This window comes from Gadus morhua, chromosome 17 (assembly GCF_902167405.1).
Source record: "Gadus morhua chromosome 17, gadMor3.0, whole genome shotgun sequence".
Lineage (NCBI taxonomy): Eukaryota > Metazoa > Chordata > Actinopteri > Gadiformes > Gadidae > Gadus > Gadus morhua.
In genome coordinates this window covers 6,395,223-6,406,313 of record NC_044064.1, presented here as the reverse complement: position 1 = coordinate 6,406,313, position 11,091 = coordinate 6,395,223, and the positions used below count along the sequence as shown (strand labels likewise).

The window sequence follows — 11,091 nt, the reverse complement described above, 5'->3', positions numbered from 1 at the left end:
AAAGATACTAATGGGAGCACAGTGGAGGATTTTATGGACAAATATGGTTTAGTATGTATGAATGATGGCAGGGCAACTAGGTTTGAAATTAAGACAGGGGCAGTTTCATGCATAGATTTAGCATTAGCAGTGAATGCGCAAGGGTAGGAGAATGGGACAATTTGGACAGGTACTCAATGGGTAGTGATCACTTTCCAATACTTTTGAAGTTTGGGAAAACTTTGGTAACTGATGATCAGACTAGACCAACTTTTTTTAACTATGGGAAGGCAGACTGCGAGAAGTTTTCTAGTAAGTGTGATAGTGGCCTTGATAGTGTGAATGGAGAGGGAACAATAGATGAGTGGAACAACAGTTTGTGTTCAATGATATTAAGTACTGCATATGAGTGCATCCCTTTTAAAGAAAAACCCTAAAACTAGAGTAAGTGTGCCATGGTGGAATAGGGCTTGTGATAAAGCAGTGAGGGATAGGAACTGTGCATATAGACTATTAAGAAGGTGCCCGAAAGACAATAATGCGATGGAGTACAAAAGGCTTAGGGCTTAGGCAAGAAGAGTAATTAAGGTTACAAAAAAGAGTGTTGGAGAAGATATTGTGGAAAATTGGGCATGGATACATCAGTTGGAGAAATATGGGCAGCAGTTCACTGTATGTCAGTGGTAAGGAAAAGGAAAATGCCAGTATTGGAGGAAAAGGGAGTTATAGCGAAGACAGTGATATAAAGAAAGCCCAAATGTGTGAAAGTAAGTTTAAGGATGTACATAGGGGAGCAAACATTGGGGAGGAAGGTATTAGAAAGAGGAATGAAACGCTAAGACAACACGTATCTAAACTTGGGGTGCATGACGATAACACTGGTTGTGTTAATTTGTACTTTTCAGTGGAAGAGTTGCGCAGAGCCATAAAACATGGGGCGAAACAGCACCAGGGAAGGATGGCATAAGCTAGGAGGTATTTAAAAGACTAGGTGATCCAGTGGTGGAAGAAATGTTAGCACTTATAAATAATGTTTGGAAAGAAGGAAGGCTTCCATTAGCCTGGAAACAGGCAGTGGTTGTCCCAATTTTAAAGCCAGGGAAGGAAGCAGAGCATCCAGGGTCGTATAGACCCATTGCACTAACAGCAGTGATGTGTACAATAATGGAAAGAATGGTGACGGATAGAGTAGTATACAAACTGGAGAAGGAGGGGTGGTTACCGCTAATGCTAAGTGGGTTTCGCAGAGGAAGAAATACCATGGATTCTGTGATCTCCCTGGATTCGGATGTAAAGAAAGCCATGGTTAATAAAGAGGGAGTAGTTGCAGGGTTTTTGGACATTAAAAAGGCTTATGACATGTTGTGGAAGGAGGGGCTCATCTTTAAGCTGCAGGATATGTTGTATTTGGCAATAAGAAAGTGTCACAGTTTGCAAATGTATGGGCAAGCAGTAGAGAGGGTAAAAGAGTTTAAATTATTGGAAGTAGTTTGTGACGAAAGACTGACTTATAAAAAGCATGTAAACAGTATTGTGAGCAAGTGTGGAAAAGTTATAAATGTCATGCGGTCCCTATCAGGAAGTTTGTGGGGTGCTGGCCAGGATACACAGATCGAGGATAGATTATGGGTGCTTGTGTTATTCAATTCAATTCAATTCAAATTACTTTATTTTTCCGTTAGGAACTTCAGATGTGGAGGAGCAGCAGGGTGTGTCCATACCCAACAGTACATACAATAAACAAAAGAAAAACACGCACACACTCGCAAACATACACCATCAGTCCTGCAGAAAATAAAAAAATAATCCTTGCCTAAGCCTAATAAATAAATAGGATTATTACCTCCATAGTGGAGGATGAATAAATAAATAATTTAAAAATATTCCAGGTATTAAAACAAGAGGATACAGTTCAAGGAGGGGTTAAACCATTCAAGAGTCTTATGGATGCCGGGACAAAACTTGCCAGGGCTCTGTTTGTCCTTACTGTAGGGGCTCTGTATCTATATATATATTACGGGACGGCGGCAAAAACAATTCTTAAGAGATTAGATGTAGTGCAGGCAATGGCACTGAGAGTCGTCTGTGGGGCCTTCCGTTCCACCCCAATCGCAGCCTTACTTGTGGAAATGGGGGAGACCCCATTGGGTATCAGAAGGTCTAAACTGGCAATGCAGTATATCTGTAAATGAAGGGGACATCAAGGGGAGAATGTGGCGGAGCTGGCTTTGGAAGGTGCATGGGAGTGGGGAGGAGCAAGAGTGAAAAGGGAATGTTTCATTTTTAAACTCAATGGGGAGGATGGAGTTTGGGGAGGAGGGGTTGGCCCCTGTAGTGCACTGGCCAACTATATCACCATGGATTCTACCAGTGCCAGAGATAGATATAAGTGTGTTAGCTCATGAGAGAACTGCAACATTTGGGGGCATTGTAAAGGAAAGGCTAAAAAACAAATGGGGACAGTACATACAAATATACACTGATGAGGCTCAAGACTGGGAAGTCTGGGTTTGCTTTTTGCATCCCAGATTTGGATGTTGTCAAATATAGGCGACTGTCTGAGGGGGTTTCAGTTTACACCACAGAGCTGCTTGCAATAATCTGGGCTATGCAGTGGGTGGAGGAGGTCAGGCCAGGGCCAGTTGTGATATGCTCTGACTCTGCTTCAGTGCTGATGACATTGAGGGAGGGAGGGCTTGGAGCCAGGTCGGACCTCATGGCGGAGCTTCCTACCCTGCGGGAGAGTCAGTGGGGTTCATGTGGGTCCCAGCTCATGTGTGGATAGAGGGGAATGAGCTAGCTGATGGGGCAGCAAAAAGGGCTTTAAGAAGTGAAGATGTGGATGTAAAAGTGAGGCTGGGGTTAACTGAGTGTAGGTCAATCATTAAAAAGAACATCATGGCTGTGTGGCAGGAGGAGTGGGATACGGAAAAGAAGGGGAGGCATTACTACAGCTTGCAGAATAGAGTCACAAAGAGCCAGTGTTTTTGGGGAAAGGAAAGGAGGCATACAGTCATGATGACCAGACTGAGGCTGGGGCATCGCGGACTCGCATGGGACTTACAAAAACTTGGGAAACATGAAAATGGACTATGTGGAGTGTGTAAAAAACAGCAAACAGTAAAACATATCCTGATGGAATGTACTGGACTCACTCGACAGAGGGAACATCTGTATGCAGCAGTGGAAAGCCTGGGCACCTCACCGGTTACACTAAAGAGCCTTCTAAATCCCATTTGGAATCAGCCTGGGACTATAAAAAATGTCCTGGATTATTCCGGCCACTGGATTATTCCAATGGAAATAGGATGGACTGATTGCGTTTGAGATATAGATATATATCTATATCTATATCTATATCTATATCTATCTATATCTATATCTATATCTATATCTATATCTATATATATATATATTATTTTTTTGGTTGTTTGTGCGTTTATTTATTTTTTGTCCTGTGGGTGACATCAATGTGCCGCAAAGGCATACGTCTGCCGGAAATTAGAGAAGAAGAAAGAAGAAGAAGAAGAAGACATTCCCTGCCAGATTGTCTCCAGAGTTTCTCAGAGCTTTCCCGCGACTTGATTCCTCATACTTCTCTGATCCTGCCAGTTGCCGACCCCTGCCTGTCTGACTACCTTGCCTGCCGCCCAGCCCCTGCTGGTCTGTCTGCTCTTCTGTCCCCGGCTCCTGATCCACCAGCCTGGTTTTGTTTGCTGATGACACTAATATCTTCTGTTCTGGGGAGAATTTAAAACGACTAGAAGATATCATCACTAAAGAAATGAGCAAAGTAAAAACATGGCTTGATAAAAACAAACCATCGTTAAACTTAAGCAAAACAAAAATAATGTTATTTGGTAACTTTACATAATATGTACAATCCAAACTATCAAGAAGCATTTATGTATTAAACAAAGTAAAACAGGTTCTAGATCAAAAATCTTCTTCACTACATTCACTAACTATTCTCCAAAAAAATACAATATGCATTATTCACAATGTAAAGATATCTGGATCACACCAACTCATTATTCATACGTTCAAAATTATTCAAATGTACAGATCTGGGGGAATTTCAAACCACACAGATAATGTTTAAGGCTAAAATTAACATATTACCTTTAAACATTAAAAAATTATTCAATGATCGTGAGGGGGAATAAATTAAGGGGAAAAATTGTGCAAAAAGGTGCAAAGCATCAGTAGTTAATCCAGTATCCCTGTAAGGGTTTTTTCAGAGCGAGCTTACATCCGGTTTTTGGAGAGGTGGGGACTGGAAGTGGTATTCTGGGGCAGAGGAGTCGTGTGTGAGTGTGAGTGTGTGAGTGTGAGAGTGTGAGAGTGTGAGAGTGAGCAAAGCGTATGGGTGAATGGTGACCATAGTCATGAGGTTGTGTGTGTGTGTGTGTGTGTGTCTAATGTATGTTTTGTTTTATGTTGCGCAGAACAGGTGTATGCTGATCATCCCCCACATGACGATGCCAACACAGAGTGCGGTTATTTAAATTGTGTACAACCCGAACATAGCGAATGGCTTCAAGAATACGCCCACTATCTGACTGGATTGAATCTGACCTTTCTGCCAAACGTGGGGCCCGACAGTGAGCTGGTTACAGATTCGGGGATTGGAGCAGATGGATGGCCCGCGTCGATACAGCGCCGTTTAAACTCTGAATCCCTTGGTGTTCTGAGATCTACAACGGGTGTCTGTGTGGCCACCGTCATCGACCAGAAGGTCCGTTCAGACTGTTGGGGGTGCGCGTACGGCTGTCCGAGTCAACGACGCCATACGTGCCTGTATGGAGCGTCTCAGTATCATTACGAAACCCATTAAGACGACATGTGTTGTGTTGGGTAGATATCACTTCCAGATACTTTTAGAAAGTATTTTAAAAAACACGACGGGTCTATTGGTGGCACCTGAAAAAATCATATAGCTGAATCTCTGCTGTGTAAGGATTGGAATGAGTTGGTCATACAATTCTCTTATGATAGGCCTACAGATTTAATGTTAACCGCTTTAATAAACCGTTTCTCTGATGGTGGGGGTTTTACTGTCGGTCATGTCATGTGTGTGTGTGCATTTGTATCCGATGTCTTAAAGTTAAATAAGGATGAAAAAAAGTGTCTCAGGGCGGCTCGAATTGTATCTTTTAAAATGGTCCAGAAAAATAAACCTGTTTGCAAGTTGTATCTCGACATTGTTGAGGGGGAGGAAGTTCTAAATAAAAAGGTGTAAACTCTGATCCATGTGTCAGTATTCAGTTTGGCATCGGCGTGCGATATGGATAGACTGCTTTCTAAAACTTATTACGACCCTGCCGGACCTGGGGGTTACGGTGGTATTAATAAGCTACGAACGGCCCTCAAGCATAGTGAGGGGCAGGTACCACTTTTAAGATATGTAAAGAAATGGCTGCCGAAGCAGGACGCATATACCGTGCATGCTCCGGCTCCGATACATTTCCGTAGAAATAGAGTATTTGTTAGTGGAATACATAGACAGTTCACGGCCAAATAATTTCACAACACAGGTGATTGCAGTTTAGAGATGTGAAGTGAGCGGAAAAAATGGAAGGATATCTATTGGACATGGGGGAGAACGAATTTAAACATATAGTTAAAGTCTGAACATTACAATGCTAGTCTATGTTGTGATAGATATCCTGAATCAGAACGGGCTATCATGGTCAGGCATGTCTTTCAACCAGTGTTAATGGTAAACATCATAATTTCGCTGCTCTGTTGGTAATTTCGTTGCTCTGTAACATGTGCAATGACAATAAAGTTATTCTATTCTATTTATAACCGTTGCGTACGCACAAAACGGGGCTGAAAGTGGCGTAGGTGACTTTCCACGCCAAGGTTGTGATCTATAAAAAACTAACTTGACGGGCGAATGTGTGCAGCCCTAAGCAAACTCTGACCCATTCGTACGCATGGTTTGGAGGAAAAGGAGAATTGGCGACACAGACGTGTGGGGGTGAACTGAAGTCAGACAGAAGAAATGTGGAGAAGAACGATTGTTCTTCTCTACAGTTTAATTTCAACCCGTATCATGCGTTAAATCTATGTAATCAGAATAATTTAAATCAACTGCGTTATTTCTCAGTTATAACTCCAGAAACATCTCCTTAGAATCTAAATGAAAATTCTCTATATTTAATCCTGTCACTCCATACTGTCCACTGACGGCGCGACCGCATGGAATAAAGCATCTGTCCAACATGTGTCAATAATATAAATATAATAATATACACATAATCAAATGTCAATTAAATCCCAAGTGTGGAAAACCAAGCCACATACTCCTCATCACAATCGTTATATTATTGTCCGTTCCTCTTGATGCTTTTCATGACAAATCAGGCATTAAAAAGGGGTTATGTTCAAGAACATTTTACGTGGGTGATTTACAAAATGATTATCCAAGGTGTTCTCGGTCAGTCTTATTACCGTAACCCTATAAATACAGCGGTGAGCCCTGTGCGTAATGCTGCACCATGGCGCTGCTGGAGGACCATGCAAATGGCAGGGTTCGGAGGGAGAGGGACTTCAGGGACCATAACGATTTATTGGTAGGCCTACATAAAAATATGTACCTTTATGTCAGAACACTTCTTCTTAAATTCTCGGACTGTGCGCTCCGTGCCACTTACAGAGTTCACTGCTGCAGCAACATGTTGCTATACTCACTCTGCTTTTTGTTGTAAGTGATCCCAATCCCGTGGCGGCCGAACAAAACTACTTTTCGGGCCTCCACCTCAGCCACAAGTGTCTCCACTTCAACCTCCGTGAAATTTCGCTTTTTTGCTTTTCTCAGTCCTTCTGCCATTCTTTCCGACAGGACATAATACTTCCATCTGAGTCTGTTTTATATGCAGATCGCATTCATGAGGTCGTTTGCATTGACCATTTATGGTTAAAAAGGGGCGTGTACAGGGCGGAACGTGAAGCTGATACAGCTGCGCACACTTGTAGGCACTCAAAGGTTCAAAGGATTTTTATTCGCCATTTGTGCATAAACCAGACAGTTCATACACATTGGAATTCTTGTGCAGGGCTTCCCAAGTCGAGTACAGTATTAATACACAGAGAGAGAGAGAGAGAGAGAGAGAGAGAGAGAGAGAGAGAGAGAGAGAGAGAGAGAGAGAGAGAGAGAGAGAGAGAGAGAGAGAGAGAGAGAGAGAGAGAGAGAGAGAGAGAGAGAGAGAGAGAGAGAGAGAGAGAGAGAGAGAGAGAGAGAGAGAGAGAGAGAGAGAGAGAGAGAGAGAGAGAATATAAAGTTTTAAAAATTGAGATAAGGACAAATTTAAATTTAAATTCCACCAACCGGCCCCAGGGGCCGGTTCCACCAACTGGGCGTAAGCCTGGTCGTAACCACGCCTGGTCGTAACTTGGCGTTCTAAAGGCCTATTTAGGGTCGTTTTAGACGCAGAGACGTAAGCACGTAATTTACACAAGGGACTTGTTTTAGACAAGTTTTGATTTACGGTTCCCGTAAGGTTCCTTAAGGACTGCGCGTGTTGCAAGGGGATTCTCCGCCAGAACAGTAGGGGGAGCAACGAACGAATCTGTGGGCGTGGAAGTGGAAATCGCTGGCTTGTTTATATTTATAATCATAGCCGCGGAAACGTATTCTCAGCAGGGGGTGCTGGAAGAAAGAACTCAGCCTGGACTCGACTCGCAACTCGCTACATTGATAAAAAAGATATAGCACCGCAGCTCAATTACACCAGTGCATGCGCGCACAGTCGAAAATCGATCGTTGTGTTCACACCATGGTTCACATCCAGCTGCAAGTTTAGCGCGCCACCGCTCCCCTCACACTTTTTCATATAACTTTTTTTCAGCACTAGGTCATATGAGCATTAAATAAATGCTGCGTCTCAAAATGCCTTGGACAGCAGCGACGATGACCCGCTTTGCCACGGGCCGAAACAGTGCGGAGCGACCACAGCCAGAGCGAACACAGCGGGGCAGAGGAGTGTCAGGAATAGTCTTTTGTGTACACATCAGTACGGCCTATTTGCACTACTGTTTAGTGGCAATGCAGTGTTTTATTCTATGCCTTTTAATTTTCGTATATTATTTCAATGAATACAATTTATTTATTTATAAAAACAAGATCTGGTCTTCAAATCTTCTTTCCAAACATAGCTCGCGTTTGTGTTTATATTCCGACCAATACGGTACAGCGGGCGCTCACATGACGTTAAGCATTTCCTGGTGCATAATGTGACGCTTCAGAACCTTAAATCCCGTTTCTCCCCGTTGACACAACACATAACCGGCGTTTTCAGAAATCTCCACTTTGGCCGGAGTTTTTAGAAATAATCGTTTTCTGTGATAAGACAGGGCCTCAGACAGGGGGTGCGGCAGCACCCCCAGCACCCCTACTTCCCGCGGTACTGTTTATAATTATCATAATTCGTTCTTGTGTTTTCTTCTTCTCCTTCTTCAAAATTCTTCATTCGCTTCTGTCACGGCCTTTTAAAAATGGCGCTATTATGCTGTAAAACCGGAAATGTGAGACTCCTGAAAGGATGTGGTTAGCTGGCCAATCACAGTCTTTGCGAGCTGCGTAGGGCCGTAGTGTTTTAGTCGCATAGTCAGGAATTTGGGCCGACGCACTTAAGCACGTAAGGGGGGATATTTTACCGCGCAAGGGGGGGTTATGTATCTTACGTGCTTACGCGTTACGTCTAAAACAGAGCATATATCGGCCTTAAGTCCAACCTAACCGTTACGCCGGTTGCACCAACTGGGCTTAGCGTTCTTTTCACTAAGACCAAGGCGTAAATCCTACGCCTGGTCAGGGGGAGGCGTAGAGTCGAAATTTCTGCTGTTTCCATAGCAATTACAATAATAAACTAGAACTGCAAGCAGTTATGCAGGGGTCCAAGAAGTGTGCATTTCGCCGGCACAACGCGACAAGAAATGTGCGTTTCGCCGGCACAACGCGAAGCATGTGTTCAAAACGCTACCCTGAACCTGTGGATACAAAGGATTTGATTGTGGTAGGAGTAGCGAGAAGTCAGTGTGGCGTTTTCGCGGCGAAATTTTGCAGAAGATATACAATTTCCTCGTTTATTGCGCCCCCTAATGGCGAAATTTTCCGAATTTTTTATCGAACGACCTTAAGGCTAGCCCCGACATGTGTGTCAAATGTGGACTCGATCCGATGTCTAATTTTGTTTTTTTTGGGATTTTTGATTTTCCACGTCAAATTTAGCTAATAAACCAATATTCAAAACGATACCGTTTCGTCGTCGAAAGTCGGATCAAAAAACTGTCTGAGGGTTTCTTTGCGTGTGCGTCTGAAGATGCCGTGTGCAAAGTTTGGTGTTGATTGGTCGAGAAATGTGGGAGGAGTAGCGAAAAAACTGTTTTGCGGTTTTCGCGATTTTGCGAAAAAAAATTCTAGACGCAAATGGGCGTGGCCTATGCCAAAAGATGCAGCAGACTCCAGTGAATCTGTGTGTACAAGGTTTTGAATGTGGGAGGTTCGGTGTGGGAGTTATAGCCCCAAACGCGTATTCCTTGGTATAGCGCCACCTAGTGACCGGCGTGTCTGGATTTTGTCGTCTGCATAGTCCGAAGACATCTGGATCTAGTCATGCAATTGGCGTGTCGGCACCATTTACGGTTTGGGCTGTGGTCCCACTTTTAGGGAGGTAAGTATAATAGGAAAAATCCTTACAAAAACAATAGGGATCCAACCTGTTGGCTTGGACCCCTAAAAAAATTTGACGTAGATGACCGTTCCACCTCCCCGGGTTTTACCGCTATCCCTAGCACTCCGGTCCCCCCTGAAGACCGTATATCCGTCCAGTGTCACAGCCTCGTCAGGTGACTTTTCCCCAGCCATGTCTCGCAGAAACACAACAAGGTGCAATCCCGGAAGTCCTTCTTCGTGGATATCCTTCCTCCCTATGCTGGCCAAACGCCCGAGCCTTCGCTGCACTCCTCCCCATCCACCGCGTCTCCGCTACGGGCAGTTGGGTGGGAGAGCTGTCTGCCGGTGGTTGGCATGGCGATGCGATGAGTAGCTCCGGGTAATCGCTCAACGTACTCGGGTCAAACAGGCCAGAATTACTGCGCTCTCTCCGTATCAGTAAGTTCGCCCGGTCGTATGTGATGTGTAGGGACAGTTTGATTGCCATAGTCGGCACTAAAAAGCGAGAAAAACATAAAAGACGCAACTTGACTATGGGGAGCTCCGCGACGTCGCACACAGAGGAGCGCCATCACCATGGAGACAGATCACAAATCACAGCACTCTGTGATTTACGCAGGGTTTTATAAGTCTGAATCTTTTTTGGCGCACGCAAAACTTGGCTTTTGAGCTTGACTTGGAAAGGTGATGTAATGGGTGCATAGCTAGGATATTGCATGCATGTAATAATAATAATAAATTTAATTTAGAGGCGCCTTTCAAGACACCCAAGGTCACCTTACAGAGCATATAGTCATCATTCAAAACTATGTAAAACAGACTAGGAATAGAAGAAAAACAGAGGTTAAACATGAAGAGTAATAATAAGTAATAACACTCAAAGACGCCTACAGTGAAGGGGGGACCTCACTAACCACCTGCATGTAGGCTGCAGTCTCAGATTATCATTACCTTTAGAGTTCATAGCAGACACCAATTTAGTTTTAGATTTGTTCTAAAGGCTTACACATGCAAATAAAGAGCTAGTACTGCTAGCATGAAGGTACTATCTTCTCAGGCTTCAATATATGTGATTAATAACAAAATAATGCTGGGGTGTTAGAGTTTGAGATCTCCTCTAGTGGCAGACATGAAGCTGTCTTGAAGCTTGGTGTTGGAGTCAGAGCTCTTCTCTATCAGTGGATATGAAGCCGTCTTGAAGCTGGTGGTTGATGTTCTTGGCAGCTCTGATGGCCGTCTTCATGGCTGTTTCAATCCAGGCGTGACTGAAGCCGGTGTGTTCCCCAGCGAAGTGAACCCTGCCCTGGGACTGGAAGAGCTCAGAGGCGATTTCAGTATGCTGGTAGGGAGTGAACATGGCGTAGGCTCCCAGGCTGTAGGGGTCAGAGCTCCACTTCTTCACCACCACCCCCGTGCACAGGTCCCAGACC

General features: G+C 44.0%; 1 protein-coding gene across 1 annotated transcript in view; it reads right to left on the bottom strand.

Annotated features, from left to right (window-relative positions):
* Nucleotides 1-10,266: 10,266 nt before the first annotated feature.
* The window catches only part of LOC115529414 (L-amino-acid oxidase-like), a 17,378-nt gene continuing 16,553 nt past the window's right edge, over nucleotides 10,267-11,091 (bottom strand). Inside the window, 1 exon segment of the mRNA XM_030338142.1 lies at nucleotides 10,267-11,091. This exon segment is cut by the window's right edge and continues 321 nt beyond it. Within this exon segment, the coding sequence (XP_030194002.1) occupies nucleotides 10,821-11,091 (271 nt within the window). The 3' untranslated portion in view covers nucleotides 10,267-10,820.